The sequence below is a fragment of the Pleuronectes platessa genome, chromosome 10 (genome assembly GCF_947347685.1).
Source record: "Pleuronectes platessa chromosome 10, fPlePla1.1, whole genome shotgun sequence".
Lineage (NCBI taxonomy): Eukaryota > Metazoa > Chordata > Actinopteri > Pleuronectiformes > Pleuronectidae > Pleuronectes > Pleuronectes platessa.
This window is the reverse complement of record NC_070635.1, coordinates 26076597-26103980: the sequence shown is the minus strand read 5'-3', so window position 1 is coordinate 26103980 and position 27384 is coordinate 26076597. Positions and strand designations below refer to the sequence as shown.

At 40.2% G+C, this 27384-nt stretch overlaps 2 protein-coding genes across 2 annotated transcripts; one reads left to right on the top strand and one right to left on the bottom strand.

The window, feature by feature from the left end:
- The first annotated feature begins 466 nt into the window (after nucleotides 1-466).
- LOC128449954 (NIPA-like protein 2) lies at nucleotides 467-27384 on the top strand. Its single transcript, XM_053433335.1, has 11 exons — nucleotides 467-737; nucleotides 8129-8197; nucleotides 9100-9268; nucleotides 16849-16908; nucleotides 18076-18197; nucleotides 23597-23693; nucleotides 23950-24085; nucleotides 24368-24456; nucleotides 26639-26702; nucleotides 26786-26883; nucleotides 27082-27384. Exons 1-11 carry the CDS (start codon nucleotides 669-671, stop codon nucleotides 27186-27188), a joined length of 1080 nt encoding a protein of 359 aa, XP_053289310.1. The 5' UTR covers nucleotides 467-668; the 3' UTR covers nucleotides 27189-27384.
- On the bottom strand, nucleotides 21050-22781 carry LOC128449953 (uncharacterized). Its single transcript, XM_053433334.1, has 3 exons — nucleotides 22465-22781; nucleotides 22082-22364; nucleotides 21050-21942 (listed from the first exon to the last, which is right to left on the bottom strand). Exons 1-3 carry the CDS (start codon nucleotides 22644-22646, stop codon nucleotides 21289-21291), a joined length of 1119 nt encoding a protein of 372 aa, XP_053289309.1. The 5' UTR covers nucleotides 22647-22781; the 3' UTR covers nucleotides 21050-21288.

Below are 27384 nucleotides of genomic sequence, written 5' to 3'. Positions count from 1 at the left end.
TCATATGAAACGTTCATGGACACTCCGTGACGTCGTACATCAGGAGTTAATCTCCAGTCTGCCTAAGTGTGCGTATAGTTTATTAAAAAGTATCATTGCAGGCCATTGCTATTTTAAGAATATATCAATTGGCGTCAAACATAGTCTTGCAGGTGTGCGTAACAAAGCCCTAACAGGTATGTTATGTGGGCATTAGATAATAATGACCTTGTGGGAAATGATTCTTGCTAACCCAGGAACATTTTCATTATATGACATTGCGAGGTGAAAATAAAACTTGATCAGCTGAGCTTTGTCCATCATGGTGGCTTTATCAGCATCTGAAGTCGTTGGAGATGCATATGAACTTAAGTAAATTATCTTGTACAAACAGGTTAATATCTTGTTCACACACGATCAAAAACAATATCACCTGTGACTTTGGGGACCCGTACTACACAACTTCCTCCATTGAACATCAATTTTCCCGAGTCCATTGAAGGCATCACAAACTCCTGCTACATGCGACACAACTGAGGAACTTTTCGCTCCTGAGTTTCCTCTCAGGCGCCAGGACGTGGGATGCGGGGGATGAGATGAGGTGGAAGACAGCGGACAAAGATGTGAAGCGATAGTAGGAGTTTCGCTATAGAATAATATTACTTCACCTATTGCTCGACAAGGAAAACATGGCGAATTCAAGCTCTCCTCAAATGACCTCCGCTCTCCGGGCGTCGATCCTGGAAAACCCCCTGCGGGTAAGTTTGTTTGAGAAAAGTTTTACATCTGAACTGTAGGTTCGCTCACTGAGAGAAGTGTTGTCTCCAGCAGAGCAGGCGTCATTTCACAAGTTGTGAAACAGTAACAACCTTTTTTATTTATTTTAAGATAAGATATATTCTTATAATAGTGTAATATAAGTAAAGCAGAGTAGCACGATGATGTATTTGTACGGTATGTATAAGGAGATATTTAAATAAACATACATACATGCGGTTATGGACTGATACACACGTACCCATTCAAAAGAGGGTTATCAATTAAATAATAATAATAATCCAATAATTAATGTAAACATGCCAGGGCAGTGCTATTTGTTTTTTCCCTTCCTCACTCAATTCGTCATGTTCCAGCGGTTGAGCTTCACTGCAGCAGTTAAACTCTACAGGGAGATGAGGAACATTTCCTTTTCTTTTATCTCTAAACTTGGAACTTCTCCCCCTTGACCTTATTTAGAGCTGGACGTTAAACACACTGTCCACGACGAGATTAATTTAGCCTCTTAAAATCATCTTGGAAGACAAAACATAACCTCATGCAGCCTCCAAAGCTCTTTGGGTAATGAACACTAAGTGTGGATGAGGGAGCCAGACAGGCACAGAGATCTGTCGTTGTTAGCACTGGTCAGGACTGTTTTCTAAAAGTGATTATGGCTAAATCCCTGTGTTGTAAATTGAAAAGAAACTTACAACTTTGCAAACTGTACTTTCTAAGGCTGAGTGTGCAGACTGTGTGCATGTCTGCTGGTGTGTGTTAATATAATGTGTGTGTGCCTTTAGAACTCTCCTGCCATGTGTGTTACTCCTCTGCCCTCCCACTGTTATGCATAGTCACATTCTCCTCATGCTCATCTTCCCCCTGTCAGTGATTCTCCCATGTTTTTTCTAAGTGACATTACGAGCAGAGGCACAGAGACAGGGAGAGAGCGAGAGAGCACAGAGGACGAATGAGAGGCGTGAGTAATGAGTAATGGCCCATGGGTGGGTTGGTAGAGAATAGATCTACTGTAAGAGTACTGAACAGCTGGCCGATGGTCCCAGCTCCTCCTCTGTACAAAGCTACCTTCTCAGAGAACATCCCAACATCAGGAAGACAATATCTGTCTGTCTTACCCTTTGCTGCCTTTCAATGTTTGCATGGGTGTGACATGTTTTGAGAGCGTATCCCATCAGTTGCCCTAACCTTTGTATAGCTGGTTTTGCTGATCCATGCAAACAGTTGATGATGACAGGAGATAAAGGAAGAGTCAGATATAGAATTACATGTAGCGCTCTTTTGTGTGATTCAAGCTGTGGGGGTTCATGCTCACACTATAAATCTGTTTAGTCAACCTTGTGAACATTATCTTAAAATCTAACCCTCCGCTGCCTTCTGGCTATAATTTGATCTAGCCACCAAGACATTTCATAAATACAAAACAACTGGCAAATACAAAACAACTCTTGTTACTGCAAATATTTTCTGTGAGAAAAGAATCGACATATTCCAGAAAACACTGTCTGTATGTGGAATGCTTACCTCGAGAGCGGTTCATCTTATTGGCTTCACACAAGGAATGTGTATTGTTAAGGCCCAAAGGAAGTGCAGTGATTAGGTGGGTGCAATTTGGATACATGATACGTTCAATATTAATGAAATAAAAATAATTGTTGAGCAGAAGTACTTCTTCAACAAACTAAACCATTGTCTCATACTTTTAAAATGTTTTATATTTCATGTTTTTCCTAATAGCAGAGGATCCTAAAGCTTATGTTGGTCAATCAGGTCATCTGATGATTTAGCAATTTAAGGTTCAGTCAGTAGAATCTACTGGTGGAGTTGCATGTTGCAGATGAATACCCCTCACCTCCCCCTCCCCTTCCAAACATACACAGAAACTGCGGTAGCCATCAGTTGTCATAAAAAATCAAAAGGTGTTTAGTTTGTCCAGTCTTGGCTACGGAAAAAAAATATGGTTGCCTCCGTAGAGAGGAATCGCTCCCGATGTAAATACAAAGTATTCAACTATAAAGGGCCCATTCTATGGTAAAGAAAACAACAATTTGTACAATTTAGATGAAACACGCTACTGACAACCTAACTATTATTAATTTATATTCAATTTCTGCCAAAAGATCCATTTTACCTTAAATCCTCACTCGTCCTTTCCGTCCAGAGTAACTGTTTCCCACAGTTAACAGATTCCCATCTTAACAGCTGTTGGGATTTATCCTACCCAGCAGATTGAAGAATTATCTTTGCTGACCTCCTTGCTCACACTCAAAGTGCCATCATAAGATCGAAATGTACAACTCCTATTCAAGAGACAGTATATGAAAGTTCAATCGGGATATGGCCACATATCATTTGCTAAGTACAATCTTGCCTCTAGGGCCATAAATCATTTTCCGATTAATGATAGCATTGCTCTTTCTCCTCTTAACCTTACTACTTGTGAGACTGGGAATGGTACGGTATGCTCTCCATGATACAACTCTCCATTTATGTTAAACACACATGTCTTTTCCATGAATTTTGATATTTTGTTGACATGCTATGCTGTCCATCCTGGGAGAGGGATCTCTCACTTGCAACTCTCTCAGATATTTTTCCTCAGTCATCAAGGGCAAATTGTGATTTATTTATTCTGTCTATACTGGTTTCCTCTATCATTGTGTCAGTGCTGACACTCATCATATCCATGGGTCTTCTGTACCCACCAAACCTGAGCAGAAACTGAAAGGCTTCATCCAGAGATTAGCCCATCCCAGGGAGGGACAAATCCGCATTGTCAGTGCAAACAAAGGGCCACGCTGTCTGTCCGTCTGCTTGATGGTCAGTTTGTCCCATAGTGATGAGGAGGAGGGTTAGTGCTGTCAGTCTCCCAGTCAGCTATCAGGACCAGTCTTGGTTGTTTTTTACTTCCGTTGTTCAAATTGATTGGTGCTGGAAATGTCCACTTTGTTTGTAGTTGGGTTAAGTTATGGAGTTTTGTTCTCATTGATTGATAACAGTGTCCAAGAGAAGAATTGTGTGTGCAGAGTTATACATGCACCTTTATGAGGATGATATTTTTGCAAAGTCAGATATAGGCATGAGGATTAAGGTCACAGTAAAACTCGTACTAGCATACAGTTGTGATGTGTGTGTGTGTTCAGGAAACTTACACCTTCCAGTTTTACACTTTGATTGTGAAAAATGCCATTACTATTGTTAAGGGGTAAGGACCTTGTTAAGCCCTATGAGACTAATTGTAATTTGTGAATATGGGCTATACAAATACATTTAAAACTACATTATTCTTCCACCAGACAATGAACAAAAAACTAAATTTGACCCTGTTGATTCAGCGAGTGGAATATGTCTTTCAACCTATCAGCATGACCCGTCACAGTGAAGTTTAATAGCAAAGAAATGCCAATAAAATAAGATATGACACTTTATCATTAGCTCATTCAATGTTATACATAAACGACAAAAAAAACTAAACATAACCCAACACCAAAGCAATTTTATATACACACTCATTGCATCACGCGTTGTTATACTGAGAGAAAGTACTGCACATGCACTGTACATACGTGTGTGAAAATAAAAAAACTGTACTGTGAGGCGCTTTGATTGGTCATCAGTCCCAGAAGAGCACTTTATAAATACAGACAATACATTTGGTGCTCTGGAAGCTCTGCAGTCCAAGTTCTGCAGACTGTTCAGTCGAGCCTGTGGAACTCCTAATCATCTTATACCGCATCAGAGGTGAAATCTAAAGCAGTAAACGCAGCAATACAGTGTAACACAAGGGGCCTTGTGTTGTGGAGTCTCCTGCTTTTCTTTGGTGAAAGGTTCAATGTTTGCTAAGTAAGCTGACAAGCCAACGGCACACCCAGCGTACCGGCCTTACCCACCTCAACGTCTTTGTTTGCTCTTCCTCTCTCTCTTCCTCTCTTCCTCTCTTCCTCTCTCTCTCTCTCTCTCTCTCTCTCTCTCTCTCTCACTCTGTCTTTTCACCAACACTGAGACAACTTACAAACAAGCCTAAAAAGACAATAGTTAACTTTAAGTAGGCTGAATTTACTTGCTGGTAAGTGATGAATGATGAATGAATCCAATAAAGGGTGCGATGAATCCCTCCTCACACTTTAATTTGCTTCATTTCCTGCATGATGTCTGTTGAATTAACCATCCTCAGGCTGTACATCCACCACCTTGTACTGTTGATATACAGTTGTCTTCCCTCCCTATGTCTCTCACACACCTCATTCTGCCCACTGACCCCTTTCAGCATTAACCAGCAGCCTCCTTGTGAGCTCAGTAACAGCAAAGCAGTGGAACAGTTGCACTCAGTCCTGTGAAGCTTGACAAGGTTATTGATCTTGGTTTAGAGAGCAGACCATAGCTGCCCTGAAGGATGACGCCATCTGTCTGATCATGAATTACAAGAGAGTCATCTCTTATAGGCAGCCCACCACACATACCACATACTCTTTCTCTTTTTCTCTGTCTGTCTGTCTGTCTGCTTCAGTGTGTAGTCATTGCACACTCACACACATACACTTCTTTTTACCTTCATCCAATATTTGTCCCCAAGGAATCTCATCATCAAGTTGCCCATCTGCTCCCCACCTCCTCCCAATCCTGCTTACCTCTGACTGCAATCATCGCTTACATTCTCACAGACACACACACACACACACACACACACACACACACACACACACACACACACACAATCCTGTTAACCTCTGATGTGATGATACAGATCACTGGTCTCATCAGACTCGGTATGAGGGTGAAAGGAGACAGAGATAAGGACTCTGATGTAGAGGGGAGGAATAACTGTAGGTGGTGATTTTGAATTTAAATTGATTAAAGTACACTAGACTTTAATTCTTTATCAGGCTGACAAGGAGATGGTGAGTGCTATTATGCAACAAGAAGTAGTGGTTTTATTTGAAAGTTGGATGAAATCATGTTGTTTATTGAGCTTTGGATTTATTATTATAAAATAATAATGATAGAGCTGTTCCAGTGCTGATGTGCTCCGACAGAGTGATTCGACATCGGAATTGTTCTATAGTGATCATCTTTTGTGTTTGGAATCTGGAGGAATTAATTTACCCTCCATTCATTGTAGTTTCATTTGGTCACTTTGTTGTTGTATCATATTGTCAACAATATGCACATTATTGACAATAACCCACTGCTCTCTCTATCTCTCACTCTCTCTCTCTTTCCCTCTCTCTTTCTCTCTCTCAATCCATATTCAAAAATCAAAATTTGTCATAAATGAGGGCGATTAAAATGGTATAAAAATATAATTTTACACACTATTAAAATCAGCCTTTGTGGATGAATGATCACCAATTGGGTAGAACACATGCAAAAAATTAGATCCATGTATAACTTTTTTTCAATCTAATTTTAATTGTATAGCCCATATTTACAAAACAAAATGTGTCTCATAGGGCTTAACAAAGTGCGACATCCTCTGCCCTTAATTCTCAACAAGTGTTAGGAAATGTAGAAACCTCAGAGAGAGCCACATGTGAGGATCCATGCAATAGATGCCACATTTAACTGAGAACATCAACCAAACAACAACATTTACAACATTGATTAGAAGAAACCGTTTGTAAGTGTAAGTGTGTCAATGTTTAAAGTATTTTTCCATTAGAGCTCCAGCTCTCTCCTCTTTCTTGTTGTGCCTCATATCCTTCTATTATACCTCCCATCTTTGTAAATCCCCTTTATTTTCCCCTCCAACCTCAATCGCTCTCATATTTCTCCTTCAAGACATAAACAAGATAGATGTGCATGGCTGTTGTTACTAGTTTTCCTGTGATTGAGTTTCTTTCTTTAGGTTTTCGTAATTTTGTAATGAGCATAGATCAGTCAGTCTACTTCTTCAATCCAGACTGACGTGTCTCAACATTTGTCATAAAAAAAAGAAAAGACATTCATGGTCACCAGAGTATGACGCCACTGATTTTGGTGATCCCTTTCCAAGTAGCAAGGTAAAGGAATATGTTTCAAATAAAAATGAACTACTGTGATGTATTACTATGACATATTAGTGGCCATTTTAAATCAATCAATCGATCAAATTGTGTTTGTATAGCCCATATTCACAAATCATAATTTGTCTCAAAGTGCAACATCCTCTGCCCTTAACTCTCAACAAGAGTAAGGAAAATCAACAACCTTTTAACAGGGGGAAAAAACGTAGAAACTTCAGAGAGAAGAAACATTTGAGGGATCCCTCTCCCAGGACGGACAGAAGTGCAATAGATGCTATGTGTAACTGAACACATCAACAAAATAAAAATATGTGCTTCATTGATTAGAAGAAAAATAAATCGGAGACTTTGAGAATGAAATCGTAGTATTATTAGGATAAATTAATAATGTTATCTATACTTTGCTTTAGGTTTGGTATATCAGCACCACCATCAAGACAAATATTGTGAACAAACTGTCTTTTCTGATGAATAGACCTTCCTATTATTTGAGGACGAGGAAAAGTTTGGTTGAGACTGTAAATTGTTCGGTAACTCTGCATAAGTATATTCAAAGGGTTTCAAAGTTTCATAATGAGATTGGTTCAAGTTTTTGGATCCAGAAGGAGTTAAACTCCTGCAAGAATAGGTTCTCCTACCTGCTTCTTTATTCTCGTAAAAGAACAAGGTTTTTCTTGTAATATTAAGATTTTTTAGGTTTACATGTTGAAATGTTTGATATGTTAAAACACAAAAATAATTCAAACATAATAAATATTTTACCTGCGAAGTTGCCAGCTGTATTTATCTTACTTTCATCTTGCTGATGTCAGCATTTAGCTGTATGCTTTTGTACAGCAAAAAAATCCCTATAATTTGTATAATTTCCTACTGAGAAACTTGTCTTTCCCTCACTACCAACTACTACTTTGACAATTCTGGCTGCATCTTTCCAGTTCCTTTACCAAAACATTGCTTACAGTCGGTGTCAGGCTCTTTGTGTTTCTAAAGGTGTGAACTGACCTGCATCAGTGAGGTATTGTAGATCCTTGGAGAATTAAGATGCTGAGGGAGTGATTGTGTTTCTGCATATGTGTGTTAAATACCTGGGTCTGTTGTTATTGACTGCTTGTGACTGCATTTGTGAAATTTAAGAGTTTGATTCTACCTCATATACATTCATATTAATAATAGAGGCCTCTGCTTTCTTAGGCCACATACACACACTTTGGTGCCGTTGAACAGAGCAACAGTGCAGCGGTTTGGTCAGTGGTTATCATGGAAGTGACAGCTGGAGGGAAGACCTGCAGGGAGTATTATGGGGTGTTTCTAATTGTTGTGTGACAAGTATCACATTGTCTCATCTTCCTTCTGTTTACTGTGTGCTTCGACAGACCTATCTCCTGGGAATCATCATCTCTATATGTGGGAATGTCGTCATCAGCATTTCACTCAACATACAGGTATGAAGTGCTGGAATCCAGCTGTAGAGCAGACGCTTGGCACACAGCAGGCAATTAATGCCTGTACAGACTCCTTCTGCACTGCTACACTGCTTTTCTCTGAACAGAAATGGATGTTTCAGCCTATTTAATTTTTAATAGAACACTGTGATTGGCAACATACTTTCCAATTATACAGTATATTCAAACAACACATTTTCTGGACTTATTCAAAATACCGATTATTCTAAAAGTATATAAAGACTATTTTCAAGTGAAGTGTAAATATCCTGAGCTACATGCTGTTAAATTATCAATCCAAGCCTTTTAGAGAATGTATGTAATTCGTTAACCCCAGCGAGCATTTAGTAGGCTGACAGGCTTTAGAGACTGGTATAAAACATGACCTGTCTAAAATTAAGATTTTTGTTCTACTGCACAATTCAGTAATTCCACAAAATACCCAAATTATGTAACTAATTTACTTTCAGATTAGGCTGTAAACTGCTTTAATGGCAGCAGCATGCAGGCTGTGTAAGACAGATTCAGAGGCAGCAGGACAACCTCAATTAAAAAATGCTGGGAAAAGTTGATGTTCATTAGCAAGTGTAAGCACTCAGAGATAGAACTGGATATGTGTATTAAGTATAAGCCTACATTTACATTTGCCCTATAGCTTCCCACCTCATTGGCATATCATGGCTCTTCTGAGATGAACAGCTAATCAGCAGCGGGTGTTATGGTGCTTCAGCCACTGTAATGCTATTTTATCTCTTAAACTGATTATTTTTTGATCAAACATTGTTTATGTTTCTATATAAATTATTAACAAATGTTTGAGTTTGTCTTGTGCAGCTACCCAGCCATTGGATCCACTTAATCTGAGTGATGCCTCTGGCTCCCGTTCCCTCTCTGTCTGACAGAAATATGCCCACGTCCGTCAGTCTCAGCGTGGCTCCAAGCCCTACTACACCTCTGTGATGTGGTGGTGCGGTGTGGTTCTCATGGGTGTTGGGGAACTGGGGAACTTTGCTGCCTACGGCTTTGCCCCAGCATCGCTCATAGCCCCACTGGGCTGTGTGTCTGTCATAGGTAAGTAAGTCCTACCCTTTCTGTCTCATACATTATCCATGCATGAAGGCAAGATAAAAGGTTGTTTCCTGTGGGAATGGCAGTTAGTGTTGCCATGTGAGGTGTGCTGTTTTTATTCTCATCCTGTCAAAAATGGTCCCATTTTTGCCATTTGTTTGCAATATGTGTTAAAAAAAATAGGTTTAACATTAGTGTGGGATATCTGAGAATAAAACTTAGCATAATGAGATCTACGCAGTGTACATACTGATTTCCAAACTCAGCACAAATCAGCTGAAAGTAAGAATCGATGTGTTTGTAATTAGCTTATAAATGAGCTCTACATCAGGAACACATCCAAATGGGGTCTGAGTCTTTGGATCTCAGGAAGCATCCAGGACACATTCTGGTGCTGACCACTTGTTTATCAGTTCCTTCAGGACAGATGTTAATACCAGGACTGAAAGTGTTCTTCAGTAGCCAAGATAGGACAAACAAAACGAACACCATGAACCTTTCAAACTGTCATCAGGAAAACATGGAGGTGTAAGGATTTCTCTAGTTTTTTTAACAAAACGCTCCATTGATCCATATGTTAGGCCAACTGTCTGTCTTTGCGTGCAGTTAAGAAGTGACAATGCAAATTAATAAAAATAATAATGGGTCAAACTGGCAAACTTTGGAGCACAAATCTAGTTGATAAGCAGTAAATAGTTTTCATTGTGAAGAAAAAAGCTAGTTATGACAAGCTCTGTCTTCAGATGAAATTGAAGACAGAGAGACCCCACAGACCTAAGGGGAGATGTAAAGGTTCTGCTGAGTAATGTAGGCAGTCACTGACTGCATTAAATACTAAATATGAGGATTTGTGTGACTTCATGGGTCTCTCTCTTGTTGTTTTAATCACCAAACATTTGGCAACTATGTGTTCCGTATCTCCCACGCAGCTCTTTCTATGATTAAAGCTGAGACTTGGCACTTTAATGTCATATCCATTATGGTATTTCAAAATAAATGTGCTGAAGTACAGAGCCCCAAGAGCAAAAAAGGCACAACTATCTAACTATGTACAGTCTGGACTGTAGCGTCCACTTGGATGGACCACTGTTATCCTCAGATTGACAAATTACATATTTCCTTTTATCGGAATAATTCTCAGATGCCTGAAAATGTAATGCCAGCAACATAAAAGCCACATTAGAGGAACATACCATAACTTGTCTTAATCAAGTGAAAAATTGTATACATTCCCAGATTAGGAATCCTTGATCTACTGAACACAGAAACATTTTCGACTGGGATTAATATTGTGTGATTCTTCTTTTTAAAGATGTATTTACCAAGAGCAAATACTGCTCCTTGAACAGGAACTGGAAGGTCATGAGAATTACACATTGACACGTGTTGATCTCCTCTCTGTGTGAAATCATCATTAAGTGATGAAACTGAGTCGACAAATACTCTTGACATTATGAAGACGTACCGAAGCCTACTCCAGAGATGATCATTTTTACAGCCAACAGTCTGAATTAAACTAAGCCGGATTCATTAGCAAATCAAAACAAATCCTGCCTGGTTGTACAGCTGGCAGCTGCTCAGTGCAAACACAGGTTAAATATTGAAGAGGTTCATGTCTTACCTCCTGCCTCTATCAGTCATGCGCCAGAGGTGGTGGTGAGTCATGGATACTAATGACAGCTATTACCTCAACGCTTCACACCATTTCCCCATAGTCATGTTTTGAAAGTGGATAATAGGTTTGAATAAAGCACTGAACGAAGTAGTTGTGCATGTACTTTAGTGAGTGAGCAATTACTTAGAAATATAACAAGCTTTTGTCAGTTTTTACAATGTAAGATGTTTTCTATTCAAATTCACACTTAGATGTAATGCAAGTTTGGATGGAAGAGGATTGTATCATCTCATGAATCACTGATGACTCTCTTTGTCTCTCGTCTTTCAGAGTAAACAAAAACAATATTATTTTTTGCTATAAGCATTGTCTAATGAACCCAAAGCTACAGGTTGTAACAATTGCTGTGCTCATTTCCATTCTTCTATCATTGCTATCCTTATTAAAAGTAGCGACTTTTAGTGGCGAGGCCTGCGTTGAATTTGAGTATGCATGAATATATAATAAGCAGCTGAAGTGTGTGTTGAAGAATGAATGAAGCAAGGCATGAATTGGTGAGAGGAAGGTGAAGGAAGATATCTGCAGCTATGACATGGTGTGTCGTCCACACAGCGTATAAAAGGAGCGAAGGGGGGAATGTGCAGGTTGCTGTCTGTTATTGTGACTCCACCTCACACCTCATGTTGACTCACACTTTATGCAAATAAGAACATTCACATACAGAATGATATATGGTCTGTATGTAAATAAGGCTAATCTATTCTTGAACACCATACGGAGCACTTTACATTACTTCTTTTGCTATTCACCCATTCACACAGTGCAACTATGGGAAGCATTTTTTATCTAATGTGGAGTTCAGTATCTTGCTGAAGATAAGGAAGACTGGGATCGAACCTCGACCGTCTGGTTATGGGACGACCTTCCCTCTGCACCAGCCTGGTATGTAGGAATATGCTGATCTAAACACAGACTTTGGCGCTGTTGTGCTTGTATTCTGTGTGAGCTGTGTGTGGGTTCTGGTGGGGGCGGGGTGGGTGGGCAGACAGCAGGAGGCCTTGGGTGGGTAAACAAGAAGAGAAAAAAGAGGATGGATGCTGAGAGCAAAAGACGGTGAGGTGAGAGGAGAGACAGATGAGAGTAGAGGAATGAAAAAAGAAAACGGCTAGAATAGAAAGAAGAGGAAGAAGAGGAGGCAAAGGTCAGGACCAGGAGCCCAGACAATGCTGCTGTCTTTTGCCTTTCCCTGCATGTCACACTAGCACTCCAACCCTCCACTGGGAGCAATTACTGCTGTCCACATCCACAGAGCCCATCGATCTTTATTAGGAATGACAGCATCATTCCAGGTGCTGTGGTTTGGAGCAGAGCATCAGATTCTCTGTCATCCCATGCAAAACAGGAGGGAAGCTGGCAAGGTGAAAAAACGTATACAGATAGCAGATTCATACATTGCATCAGCATCACTCACAGATGTCAGTTGGAAAAGATTTCCGGGTGAAGTTGTGTTACAATTTCCAGTAGATCTTTGGTTTTAATTGCAATTGTTACATTAGAATATCATGAAAAACACATTCAATGTTGTTATACTTGTATTCACAAATCTTGGCCAACCACATGACAGCATACTTCCATCGCTCAAATCACTTTGAAAGTGCAATATGTACAAGGTGTTGCGCAATAGTAGTAGTAGATTTGACGTTGGCTAATTACTAATAATCATGAGAAATGATTATTAAAATAGAAATTATTTATTAAAAATAATTAAAAATTATAAAGCTAGTAATTAAGAATAGTAAAATAATTAATTAGAAATGATACAGTTATCAATTAATAATGGTTAAATAATTAATGAAAACAATAAAATTATCAATTAAAAATGAAACAATCTGTAATTATTGCTTATCGTTGCGGGGCACCACCCTGGTTACAGGGACCAACTAGTCAAACTATAGTTATCAGTCTCAAGTGATAAAAGTTAAATTAATAATCTCAATATTTAATATTAATGATTATATAATAAACCATGAAGGGTTTTAAGTTCGAGCACAGGCTATAGTAATCCAGCTGCATTCACATACACATGTACAAATAATCACAGAAATACAAATACTTTAATTACAAAAGTATTTATTAAAGGGAAATAAAGTTAATGTTATTCCATGATTCTTCATTTAACAAACTCCAATATTTCAAAGATGGCAACAGCAGCAGCAGCACTTATCACAATGGTCATACATGTAATACTGAGTATCTACTGGTGTGTGTGTGTGGTCGTGTGTGTCTGCCTGTCTGTGTCTCTATGTGTGTGTGTGGGTGTGTGTGTGTCTAAAGAGAAAGGGGAGTGGCTATGGCGTAATGACGAGATCACGTGGTGACGTAGTCTGGCCAGGATCAAGATGTTACGTTCACGTACTTTCAAGATGGAGGTTTATGACCCCGGTGACGACATGAGGTCGAAAACAAGATGGCGGTTGGTCGCCTGTTACACAAAGGAACTTTAGACAGAGATTTCTTATCTCCTGGTTCTGGCGCCGAATGGCGTCGAGATGTATTAAGGCTCTTTAAATCTAGAATTTTCTATGCCACATGAAATATGTAAGTGTAGGTCGGGACGTGTGTAAGAAACAGGTTTAGGAGAAAAGAGAGAGAGAGAAAGAGAGAGAGAGACATCAAAAACATCGTCTGAGACCAGCTACAGTGACTTCACCACTCAGTACACAAATTAGAGTTGTGCACCGATCTTTTAACAGGTTAAGTCTCTGCAAACTTAGTCGGACGATAACAGTGCTGCCGGAGGCTCTCTGTCACGGCGCGAGGCACTTTAAAACATTCGACAATGTAAACAAGGAACCGGAAGTGACGCATCGTTCCCTCGTGTTACACGGCTTAAAAACAGATCAGCGATCTACAAACAAACATACAATCAAATAAACATGACACGCTAAGTATTTAAACTAGTCTCTGCCCAGACAATAAAGCCTCTTACTGTGACCTCCGCGGTGTTGCTTGCGCGTGGCGCGCGGATTTTCCGGAAGTCCAGTGAATCTCGTGTTGTGTTCCTCGGGGTACATGCGGTCAGCGAATCCCCGGAATTAGGTGAAGAAGTCATGGCTTGAGCTGGATAGCGCTGGTTCATCTGTTGCAGCGGCTTCGTGCTGGGACCGGATATGGAGCGAATTCGTCTTGCTCGTGGAACGGAATTCGGCCTTGTCTCTTCTGCGACAGAATGATGTCCTGCAGGGATTAACAGCTTTGTCGCAGCTGTGGGGATCGTGAAAAGAAAAGTCTGTGATGCTCGGCCGGCGAGCGAGTTCCTGTGCGCGGCCTCTTCAAGTTAAAATAACAAAAAGTCCTATCAGAATAAAACGTCGACTGAATAAAGAAATAAAAGAAAATGGAAATAAAACAAACGTCTGTAATTGCCCCCTTTAGCAACTGGAACATCTGGGAGGCCCCGAAGGGGTCTGTTGACGTCTTCAGAGCAGGGTAAAATGGCGATTGCCTCCTTTAGCAACTAAACCATCTAGCTAGACCGGGAACGGTCTATTGACGTCTTCAGAGAGCAGGAAATGGCAGCGATTTTTTGAGTGCCAGGGCTTTTTAAATTACCTGAGAGGTCCTCCTCTTGGAACTCAGCGGGGGTTCCAAGGCATTCCCAGAACATTTTCCACCACCAGGGGGAGATTCTTAAGCCTGCAGGAGGATGTTTTCCCGCCGAAAGTTTAACAACCCTTTGTTCCTCTCGGCTCCAGTGTCTGGTGGCCCCCCCCTTTGGGCTCTTCAGACCCAGCAGGGGTTCCGTGTTCCTGCGGGGGCCTTGAAACCTGCTGGGGTTTCTCGAAACTGCCAGGAAAAAGTACTCACAGGTGGATAAGAATGTTCCACAAGGCCTTGATTTACACAGGCCTTTGTTTAGATTTTCTTTGGATAACCTCTGACCTGTGTCTTGTGGTCATCCGCTGGGCTCTCGCCCAACAAAGGTTATAATATTTTTTACTTTTGCGTTTTTTTCTGTGAGATGACGGCCCGACATTTTGTGCTTTCATATGTTCATGCGTGTTCATATAATGAAGGAGTGTGCGACACGGTGTGTTTTAACCACAGCAAGGCTCCCTTTACCACAAAACGGAGAAAGAACACGTAGAGGGGGCAGCACTAATGTGTTGCACACACACACAGACACACACACATGCATGCACGCACATGCATACACACAAATGCACACACGCACATGCACACACACAACATCATAAATACCCAGAGCCAGTGACAGAACTCTGTACCCCAGAGGTTTCTGTCGACACATTTCTCATTTTTGTCAAGCCGTGTGAAGATCACTTTGTATGGAGTTGCTATGGTTACTTGTTAGATCCAGCCGGTTCCAGAGGCACATACAGAGTCCTAAATGTGTGTGCGAACATGGTTGCAGAATGAATATTTTACTATCACTGGTATTCATCAGAGCACCAACGAGATTCTTTGTAAACTTCTGTTTTGACAGTGATGTTCCTGCTGTCTCTTGTGTCCCCTGGAAGACACTATCTGCATCATGTTGCATATAGTTACAGGCATTTAGATTTACTGTCTATAGTAAATATTTTCATCATTTAGCTGCACAGTCAGTGTAAACACTGCAAACATCCTGACGACCTGTCAGCCATGCCTCCACACCACTGGAATCCCCATGAATGAGCTGTTCATGCTCTGTATCTAATCTCTTTAAAATGGCAGCAGAATCTCTACTCAAACTGCCTCCTGCCTGTCTATCTTTCTACAGCTTTTTCCAGCTGCTTCTATTTTCAGTCTGCCTGTCTTTGTCTCAGTGCCATCAGCTGCACACCTGTTGCCACAGTTGAGTCCAAGCGTCCCAACACATCTGCACAGCTGGCTCTGCTCAAATTTGGTTGTGAATGTACAACAACATGGCTCCAAAAAATAGTGTCAAGTTCCACTCAGTAATGCTAAGAGTTGAGGATTTCCAAAATGGCAGCCTCATTGTGCTATGTAAACCAACCTCCTCTCTGTGACAGCAGTCTGCTCGCTGCTTGTTTGTCTAGTATTATGCTATTCTGTCTCAGGCAGTTAGTCCACTTGTGTGGTCATCCATCTGTGTGTTGGCTTGTTTATCAGCACTGTCTGTCTGTCTATCTGCATGCATATCTGCCATATCCATCTCCGAATGCTGTCTGATCATTCACCTCCCCTTGTTCGACGCATGTCGTGGGGAGACATTAAGAAGACTAATCTGGGGTTTAGCTCATGTGAAGCTGATTACCTTCCAGCATCACAGTTTCCAACATGAATATTGATGAATGAGGTCATGAAAAATTAGGCATGCAACAGCATTTAGTTGTATTTTGATGTTTGTGTTGTGAAATCCTAATGAGTTTTATGTATCGAAGCTCGCTGACAGATTTTCCTGAGCTGATCATAATTAACATGTCAAGCACTGTTAGTGTATCAAGTGTATCACGTGCATCACATCAATTTATGTGGACATATCTCTAGTATCAATGTGTACATGTTTTGCTGTATTTAATTTCTGTATCAGTTAGTATCACACTGATGTGCTCGCATTACGTTGAAAATCTGATAATTCCTTATCCAATTATAGTAAATACACTGCTGCAGTCTGATTGCAACACTATTGGTCCTACTGTTATTTGTATCTGTATTAAGTCCTTAATTTAGACATTTCTAATGATTAAACTGACTTTTGCATTAAATTCAGTCCTGAATATAAGAGTTAGGGTTAGATTGAAAACAAATCTGTGGTCATCAGGAGACGAGCACTGATTGCTTTTATTCTACAATTCAAATTGATTTTGTGTTGAGACTCTATTAAGTGTACCATCTTGCTATTGTTGATGTACAGTGTGGAGATATAATTGTGTTAGAGTACATATTATATTCTCTGTTCACTGATGGGCGACAAATTTAATAGGATTATTTTTTCACTTTCCAGCCAGTGCTGTCATATCTGTGATTTTCCTCAAGGAGACGATGCGCCCCTCCGACATGATTGGTAAGCAAATGTTTGGAGCTTCGAGCTAACATGTTCACTCACATTGCTGCTTTGACTTGTTACAGTTCAGGTGTTAATCAAACTTCACTTCTCAGATGGTCTCAGGTGCAAAACAAAACTCCTGTGACAAAGGAAACATGTTTCATTTCGGCTGAGAAAAGACTGTAGCTGTTAAGCGCACCATCTATTCAACTGACCTCTCTCAAATTGTTTTGTGAAAAGCTATCGCCTGCTGCTAAATGGCAGGGTTTCTACACTGATGATGATAATTACAACTGCTAGACTGGAAATTCATATCAGCACCTCACAGGTCTGCACATTGTTGGTTTCCGGGAGGAATCATTAGCATATTTTGTTACTCTCGTGTAATTGCTGAGTGACATTAGAAGACGCATATTAAAAACATTTAATTTAATGTTTTATTTATAAGAATCACTGAGAGCAATGTTTTGCAGTAGCACCTGTCACACAATTGGTCAGACGAACCAACAAAAGAATTAGGGTTATAATTGAAATGACAGAAAAAGATGATAACTGCATGTTACAACGCCTATCAATGGCATTGGTAAATCTGTGAGTTGACCAAGTACAAGAGTGATTTGAAAAATGTACCTCTTATGCAGTATTAAAAAAATTAAACTCCCAATTATTTTTCAGGGTTTGTTGCAAAGTCAGAATTTCTAAACAAATACTGCACATGAACGACACAAGGCATTGTGAATTTAAGTTATGCTTGTGTTTTTTAACTGAGCAAAAACATTTAATTGAATTTTAAAACTGGTGATCGAACTAAAATCAAAACCATGCATACAGTATTGTGTAGCCTTACTGGTGTAGTGTTGCTGCACTGCCTCAGATAAATTCAAACCCTGAGTAGTGAAATGTTTGTGGGGTGAGTCATGACTCATGACCCAAAAGGGGCTTAACCATGAATTTTAATTTCACTTTCTTCAACATTTCGATAAAAGGCATAGGAGAAGGGATTTAAAGTTTGACAGCAGCCTCATGACTGGCTGGAAGAGACCGCGGCAGAATCTGATTGGCCTTTTAGAAACACCCCCAGCTGATTAATAAGCGCTAGAGAGAGTGAGCGAATTGGGGGAAAGTCTTCCTGATTGAACTCACGCCGAGCTTCATTACAACCTCTTTGCTTTCTTTCTTCCACAGGTGGCACCCTGGCAATAACAGGAACGTATCTTCTGGTGACCTTTGCTCCCCATACTTTCACACCCATCACAGCCCATCTGGTCCAGTACAATGCCTTTAGCTGGCACTTCCTGCTTTACCTTGTATGTATCTCGACTGAGTTCAGTAATAGCTTGTATGGCATTTTCTTTTTTTCCTAGAGATACTGCTTAGGCCCCATGGGTCATGTTGTGATTTTAGCAGCACACAACTGAAATGTCATTACAGCTCTTGTCTTACTGTTAGTTAGCCTGTCCCCAATCCTGGAGTCCAGCGCCTGATGACGAATAAGCCTCTGGTGGCAGCGGCCAATATTTTGGAGCTTCCAGTATAGACAGCAGATATGTCTTCTGTTCACTGTACAGTGTTTACAGTCTGACTACCTTCGTTTATCACACAAGTCCAACGTTTTTCCACAACATAAAAGGAAATGGTTTTTGTAGGTGTTTTAACTCTAAACAACATTTTGTCCAATCTCTGTGCAACAGGTTGTTACATGCAGAAGAATAAGATAAGCCTGTCCCAAACTGGAGCATTACTCTCACTGGTTAATTAAAGTATAAAAATGTATTTGTCTGCAGTACAAATACAAAATACAAAAATTTAACTGCAGCTGAATAACAGCCTGATTTATGGAGGTCTTCCTTGCGGATTAAATATTTTTGCTGTTGCTTGGTGTTTGACCTCATATGGATGAGCTCTGTCTGCCAAAACTAAAACTGTATGTTTTTACATTAAGTGTTAAAATAATTGATTCCACCTAATGGTTTGCAAGAGCATTAACATGCTCTCCTACTCCAAATTTGCCCAGGCAGGGATCGCATAAACATAGCTGTTACCATGGTGAAAAGATCTGGAACAGAGTACAGAGCAGAACCAAAGTGCTTCAATATACATATCTCAAATGTGAACTCGAGTGTTTGTTGAAAAACACACCTTCGATGTTTATAAGGGGATATTTCAGCGGTGGAAGGTCATATCATATGGGCGGCTGTGGCTGAGGGTAGAGTGGTCATCCTCCAACCTGAAGGTCGGCGGTTCGATCCCCAGCCTGACCCATCTGCATGCCGAAGTGTCCTTGGGCAAGATGCTGAACCCTGAATGGCCCCCCATAGAATAACAAAGTGCTGCGAATAGATGGACTGTATGAATGTGTGTGAATGGGTGAATGTAAAACTGTACTGTAAAGCGCTTTGAGTGGTCATCAAGACTAGAAAAGTGCTATATAAATACAAAGCCATTTACCATATCCTGCTGCTTCTCCTCTGATGCCACGACTCTCATTGTTGCAGCAGAGTGAGACCGGGGGCTCTGTATTTTCCACCTTTCAGGTTAGACCTCCAGGCGAGATCACCAGTGATTTGAGTAATTCAAGCGTGAAGTGAAGCCTTATTTTGGGCTCTAAAGTGCCACACCTGGCCTCAAATCCACATCTGTAGCATATTCCACGTCGGACATGTAGGCAGTTTCTCTACTTTTATAAACATGATATGTACAAAATTACAGCTTAAATGAGCAGAGACGTTAAAGGTCAGGCAGAGTTAGCTGTGCTAAGAGAAATGATGTTCAAAAACGTCCTTGATGCAGAGCAGCAGCACATTCTCTAAGTATTTCTGGATTATTTGAAGGGATGTAGGTTTAATCTTTATCAAAGGTGGCACCTTTATTTATCTACGTCACATTCTACATTTTCAGATAGGTTATGCGGAAAATGCACTGGATGTTCCAAAAATATAATCAAATATTATAAAAGCTGCTTCTATGCTACTCTAAAACGGTCACACTTGAGAATTTAATGGTATAAATATTTCCACGTAAAAGTCTTTCCTTGCAGTTATACCCATACTTTGTGCCTCCTTGTCTTTGAGACGCATGTTGATGGTGGTGTCACAAACTAAACACTAGAGTGCTGTTGCATCAAAATTCTTCTCAAATTTTGATTATTCCCTTGACTGCACAACCGATCATCTGCATCAAACCAGGCAGACACTAGACTAAAAAACAGCAGCTCACCGGACGTGTGGGCAACTCGTGTAAACGGTGTCGGGTGGCAGTGCAATATTTATACAGGCCTGGCCTGTATAAATAGCGTTTCCCTCAAGCATATTTCACAGTCCACTCCTAAATCTAGTCCTATTTGCTGATGAAACGACACTTAGAGAAATAAAACATCAATTGCATGAAAAACAAAAGGAAAATGCAGACGGGTGGAGAGACAGACGGATGCTTTCACATTGAGATAGCCTTGTTGCCTCTGGCTGCAGTGATTGATGGTGTGGAAAGCGGTTTGCTGCACTTCTGGAAATGCATTGTGAATACTCATCAGCCTGCAGAGGAACAGCCTCCATCAACTGGGATTAACTGGAGGTTGTGATTCATCAGGAAATGGGAGATATTCATCACGGGTTCCCTATTATTTTCAGAGTTCAAACTATTATCAAATGATTTTTAAAGGACTTAAAAACTATTTCTGATTCACTCACATTGTGTAAAGTGTTAAATAGTAAATGGCCCATTTCTAAAAAGCATTACAGTTTTTTTCCATCGCTAACGAGCGCTTACCTATACTTAAAATACTTTTTCTAAACTCTTAACACAGACTTACACCTACAAAACACAATTGGCCAAATAGATCATTTTCTTCTCAAAAGCACATTTTGTTAACTATATACTAACTCTTCATTTCAAAATAGAAGACATCTTTCTCTGCACACACTAACTTTACCAAAACACTGGACATCTGACTCAAAATGAAATTATTCTTTCAAAGAATAACTCTTGTTTTCACTTCACAAGGAACATGCAGCCAATCAAAGTACACCAGGTTTCAAAATACTGGCTATTGTGGACATTACAAAAACTGCATAGACTTTTATGTTTCAGTTTTACAGGTATTTGCATGCAAAACATGCAATCCACTGTTTTTTACGCCAAATTTTTTGGCTGGGAACTGTACTGTATATCCACATGTAATGTTCACATTCAAAAGCATTCCAGTAAAAAGCGAATCAGTTTTTTTTTCTTTACTGTTTACTACAGGAGGTATAGTAGAAATACTGTTTACAGTATGATACAACAGAAAACGTTTTACAGTATTGTTTACTGTAAAGTTAACAAAATATCCATGAACAAAAAAGCAACAGCAAAAAGCCCAGTAAAAAGGGAGAACTAAAAAAAAGCACAAAATTCCTTTATCTAATCCCTGCGATCTTCAGGGTTAGGCCACAAGTTTTCATCCACATCGCATCTGATGTTATCCAAGGCGATACACCTTGGATAAAACCGCTTGGAATGCCTGATCCACCCTTGACAATCATCAACTGTGATGTCCCTGCAGCCAGCATCCATGGCTTCAAGGAGGGACAACTGGTCATGTGGCTGATGGTCATAGACTTTCCACCTCCATGTAGAAAAGAACTCCTCTATGGGGTTGAGGAAAGGTGAATAGGGTGGAAGAAATAGACAAATCAGTCTTGGGTGGACCTCAAACCATGCTGTAACTGCTTGTGAGTGATGGAAGGCCACGTTGTCCCAGGTGATAACGAAGGTCCTCCTGTTTTCACCCTCCTGATCCTGCTCTGGAACCAGGCGCTGGTGGAGATCATCGAGAAAAGCAAGGAGGCGCTCGGTGTTGTAAGGTCCAACCTGACATTTGTGGAGGAGTGATCCTGCATTTGAAATTGCCGCACACATAGTGATATTTGCCCCTCTCTGTCCAGGAACATCAACTGTGGCCCTTTTTCCAATGACATTTCTTCCACGTCGACGCCTTTTGGCCAGATTAAATCCTGCCTCATCCACGTATACGAATTCATGAGGGGCCTGGTTGGCCTCCAATTCCATAACTCTCTGAAACAAAATTTATGTAAATCATGCCATTATAGTACTATATACCATACAGTACTGTAACCTATTACTGAGTAGGTTACCTACTTGAAAAGTGCAAAGCTTATAGAACTGTACATTGAATTGAATATACACACTATACCTGGACATATTGTTGTCGTAGCACCTTGACTCGCTCACTGTTCCTCTCAAAGGGAACAGTGTAGAGCTGTTTCATCCGCACTCTGTGTTTGGACAATGTCCGCGTAATGGTTGCGAGGCTGATGCTATTGATATTGTGAAATATCTCTTGGTCCTCCAAAATTCTGCTTTGAATCTCATGCAGTTTAATTGCGTTATTTGCAACAACCATATCTACTATGGCAAGCTCTTGTTGATGATTAAGGAGCTTACCTCTTCCCCCAGAGGGAGGAAGACGTTGCATTCTTTTGAGGGACAAAAAAAAAATCAACATATGCATTACTGTATGGCCTCATTGACATGTCAAGTGAGAATAGAAACAATCCATGTAAAATGCAAACTTACCTGTTGGTTTGTTGAAAGATGCGTATAATTGACGCAACCGTTGACCGCCCCAAATTGGGCTGTACTCTTTCACCAGCCTCCCTTAGTGAAAGACCGTGGTTTATCACATGGTCAATGATAGTGGCACGAATTCCATCACTCACCACTGCCCTTGTAGCCCTTAGAATGCCACCACCACGCATTCTTATACCTCTACCTTGCCCTCTCCTTAGGCCTGCTCTTCTCCCTGGACCTGCTCCTCTCACTACTCCTGCTCCTCTCACTACTCCTGCTCCTCTCACTTCTCCTGCTCCTCTCACTACTCCTGCTCCTCTCACTACTCCTGCTCCTCTCACTTCTCCTGCTCCTCTCACTACTCCTGCTCCTCTCACTTCTCCTGCTCCTCTCACTACTCCTGCTCCTCTCACTACTACACCTCTCACTGCTCCTCTCACTGGGCCTGCTCTTCTCCCTGGGCCCCTTGCTCTAACTCTTCCTCGTCCAGACATCTTTTTCGGTTTCTGTTTCCAAAAACATCACTCCTCAAAGTCCTCCTTTTAGTAATGCCATTGATTCTAAGCCAGAGTGGAATCAGCTGTGGTTGACCCAATATACCCAACATACATCAGCTGTGTGTCAATTATTCAATTGTTTGTTTATTATCAGCTGTGATATATTGTTTTAGAACTGATATTACTGTATTACAGAAGCAGAGGTTTTTATACTGTATCTAAGGTTTGGAATATTGTGTTTGCAATTGTGGGATGTTGTGTGTTAACATTTGTAAATAATACAAAAACAATCCATAATTTTGTTTGGAGGTATAGCTTGTCTGTTAAGAAAATGTAAGCATTATATAAATGTGTTCACTGACTGCATATTGTGTGAAAACAACATGAAATGTGTGAATGGTATGGCCACAAAGGACCGATGTTGTGCTAATCGTGTTTAGAGTTTTGAAAATGTGACTACTGTTTAGAAAAACGCTTGTTAGCGACTGAAAAAAACTGTAAATAAATAGTTAACATAGTTATATATATATATAGAAACACTGGCAACCTTGCCAGTAAAAGTAAAATTCAAGTGTTTATTTTCAGAAAGAATGGCATTTACAATAATAATTGGTGTAACCCGACTCTCCCTCTCTCGACAGTTTATAGAGGTCATCATCTTTTGTATCCTGCTGTATCTGTACAAGAGGAGGAACATGAAACACATCGTTATCGTGATGTTGCTGGTGGCCCTGCTCGGTACGAACCAGTGGAAGAGTGTTTGAGGATTGGATTGAACCGTTTTAGGTGGTCAGAGGTTGTTTTGTTGCCTGGCTACCAAAAATGGACCCATGCTCTGTTATCATTTCTATGAAGATTTGAGCATGACAGAAGAAAATATTTCATTACAACTCACTAAGAGAAAAATTATCCACAAATCAGCTTGAAGCAGTGAGGAAGTTTGTTTTTGAACAACTAAATGATGAGGTGACGTGTGGTATCTGTGTTCCTGCAGCCTCTCTGACAGTCATCTCGGTCAAAGCTGTGTCAGGGATGATCACAGAGTCGATCAAAGGCCAACTGCAGCTCATATACCCCATCTTCTACGTAATGCTCGTTGTCATGATTGCCTCCTGCGCCTTCCAGATCAAGTTAGTCAAGGTTTCCTATTTCGCTCTTCATGAGTACCTTCTTTTCTCTCTTTTTTTATTGATAAAATCCCATGTTCGCCTCAAGCTAGATGCAACTTTGGCTTTGCAGTTCCTGAAAAAAAGAAGAAAGTAATATATCTGGCATGGTTACATTGTACTTGCAGCACACCTACAGTATTTTGACGGATGAATAGGCTGTTAAGTGGGGCCATCGAGTGACTCCTGGTTTAAACATGGTCCTTGTATTCACTGCACCTCACAAATCTTCTCTTCTCTCCACAGATTTCTCAATGAGGCAATGAAAATGTTTGATGCCACAGAGGTGGTTCCGATCAACTTTGTGTTTTTCACGGCAAGTGCCATTGTTGCAGGTTTGTCAATCATTAATCTTATTAACACTGCCTCTGTAGATTAAGTTGAATGCTCATCATTGTCTTTGTGTCACAAATAACCGATATGTAATAATCTGCCACTGAAAATGGTATCTTGTGAACTGTTCATCACGTGTATTTGTGCAATTTGAAAATGCAATACCCTAAATATTATCATTACATTATATTAAGTTTGAACAGGCAATCAGCGCTCTGTATCACTAAATGGGGGCAGGGCAGCTGTGGGCCGAGTTGAAGATGTTCACAACCACAAAGCTTCCTAACTTTACTCTGCACTGTTTATAAAGATCTCTGCACATAACGTCTAGAGCAAAAACAATAAAAAAGTGTTTGAGGAGGGCTCACTTATGATCTTTAATAATTCTGAAGTAGCTCGGCAGTCTGATTTCAGGTCAAGCAAACAGGCAGGTTTAGAATGGATACTGCATTAGTCTGATAGTTCCATAAATCTCTGCCTGTCAGACTGTATGAGGAATTCATATCTTGGGAACCATTCATCTTATCAGTTTCACACTTGTGACTTCACAAATGTGCATTGTTTAAGTTTTTGTTGGGCGCAAAGTACAGTTTAGAATTTGATGCAATTTTGACACGCAGTACTTTTAATATAAAAAAATGTGAATAAACAGGCAAAAAGAGTCTTCCAGTCAGTGGCACCAGACTCCTAAAGAAAAGTGACATTGTCGAATGGTGCGTTCAGGACAATGGAAACACCAATGGATTCTCCAATTTGGGGTTTTTGCGTATTGAGTTAGCTTAACCTAACTTTGAATAAACAGTCGAAACGGCTTCTTTTGCAGCAGCTGTGACTGCAGCCGGTCTTCACTGCAGGTCACTTTTACAGTTTCCGAAAGAAAACTGCTACCAGCATTACCAGAGGCTAAGCCAACAGACAATTCCAAACAGGCAGAAGTGGGAGCTGCATTAGATCAGCATTAATTTACAGCTCAGTCAGGAAGACTTCACGATTTAACCATTTATTGCACAAATGGGAATATGGTTATCCTTGGCGCCATTCTTTGGATGCAAACACAGGCAAGCATATAATTAAAACATTTATGCAGTTTAATGTTTTCAGTTATGTAAACCTGTTTCCGCTGTAACCATGAGTTTACATTGTTCCGTCAGGTAAACTTCTCAGAAAGGTTTTGAAAATGACAGTTTGTCTCCAAAAAAAAACTAAGAGGGGAAAAAATAACGTGGACACCACTTTTTCCCAGAATGGACAGAAGTGCAACAGATGCTTTGTTCAACAGAACACATCAACAAAATGACTATATTTATAAAATGTCAGACAGAGAAGACGGGAGCAGTAATGACAGTAGTAATGATAGAGGTGTTGTCGGTATTGGTAGAATGTGTGAGTAGACATATTGGATATCTATTGTATATCCAAGTAATCATCCAACATCAGCTGCCACCATGGTCCACACTCCACCATCACAGTCCTTATCCTTATCGAACTGAAAGTACTCTAAAAAATCACTGCAAAAGTTGAAATCAGTTCATGACCTAAATACAGTGGACCAAAATACACAGTCAAGATGGTGATTCACTCTTATGTGAACCACTTGTACAGCAGAGGCCCCACACTATTAATAGAAAGTATGCTCTAGCAGGTCAGATCTTTGTTATCTTGTCAGTCATAGTGTTCCTTATTTAATCGGCGCAAAACAAGTTTAAAATAAAGCATTTTTGTATAAATGGGTAAATACACCTAAAACACTCAATTACATTAAAATAATTTCCTTGTTTGTTATTGTTTTTGTGACTAGATTGCCCAACTGCCACTGACTCCTCATTTCAAGGCATTTCCAGTCTGTTGAGTTTAATCAGAGAAAATGTTCCAGCAGTTCAACTGTAAACATCGGCTTTTGGGGTCGGTCTCTTAGAGAACTGAGCACAGGCAAAGCAAAAATAGAAACTGTTCCTTGTCAGGTTTTACAGACTGATAAGGCTGTTGCAAGAAGTAGATGTTGCATTGGATACAGTAAGAGGTAACCCTCCTCTGTAAGAGCCATACCCTGCAGTTAATACATTAATACCAGCATATAATGTACTGAAGGTTTTCATGGCTCCATTTCACAAATAGCACTAAAGATAATCAACACGTTTGGTTGCTGTGTGAAAATGCATTTTAATGTGTTTTTCCATTTTGCAGGGATAGTATTTTACCAGGAATTTGAAGATTTGGCTTTACTCAACATTTTTATGTTTCTGTTTGGGTACGTATTCAAACACTCACCATTAACATATTTACTTTTCTCATTACAAAATGATGTTAATCCCCTTTGATTCTTTCTTTCAGTTGTCTTCTGTCTTTCCTTGGAGTTTTCCTTATAGCCCGAAACAGGCCAAAGATAAAGCAACAAGATCGAAATTTTATCGCAATGGACAGGATCCCTGGTAAGTTTTTGATCAACTTTTAATCAGTTCTCTGCAAAGCAGGTTCTGTGGACCTATATATTGAGCATTGACCGGTGTATTGATTTGCCAGCATTGACAATATGACTGGCAGCACTGACCCTGGTCTCATTTGGCTGCTTATGTTTGCAGCCCTGGCAGCAGTGTCCATCTAATGAGCTGTGCTGTCTTTATTCACAGGGAGAAGGCACACAGACAAAGTACAGCCTGAGGCAAAGACTACGACATACGGATCCCTGGCAGCCAAACTCATGTGCAACAGAGCTGGAGACACAGACGATTCATAGGACCAGCTCCATCTGTTGGGACTGTCATTTAGATTTATGTGTACAAACCTCTTGTTACTTAAATATTATCTCTATTTAAAGAAATAAAATGGCAAATACCTACCAATAAAACATATGAATTATGCTCAACAACTGACTTTATTGGTCTTTGAGTGATCAGCTTTCAATAAACAAAGGCAAAATCTGACATTTCAAA

Bases quoted from the DNA above. Each gene is read 5' to 3' on its own strand.
- LOC128449954 (XM_053433335.1), top strand. From the start codon at position 669: ATGGCGAATTCAAGCTCTCCTCAAATGACCTCCGCTCTCCGGGCGTCG. The intron at 9,269-16,848 runs GTAAGTAAGTCC...TTCACTTTCCAG, and splicing joins GGGCTGTGTGTCTGTCATAG to CCAGTGCTGTCATATCTGTG. The intron at 18,198-23,596 runs GTATGTATCTCG...CTCTCTCGACAG, and splicing joins GGCACTTCCTGCTTTACCTT to TTTATAGAGGTCATCATCTT.
- LOC128449953 (XM_053433334.1), bottom strand. From the start codon at position 22,646: ATGCGTGGTGGTGGCATTCTAAGGGCTACAAGGGCAGTGGTGAGTGAT. The intron at 22,365-22,464 runs GTAAGTTTGCAT...GTCCCTCAAAAG, and splicing joins ATCTTTCAACAAACCAACAG to AATGCAACGTCTTCCTCCCT. The intron at 21,943-22,081 runs GTATAGTGTGTA...ATTTTGTTTCAG, and splicing joins TACGACAACAATATGTCCAG to AGAGTTATGGAATTGGAGGC.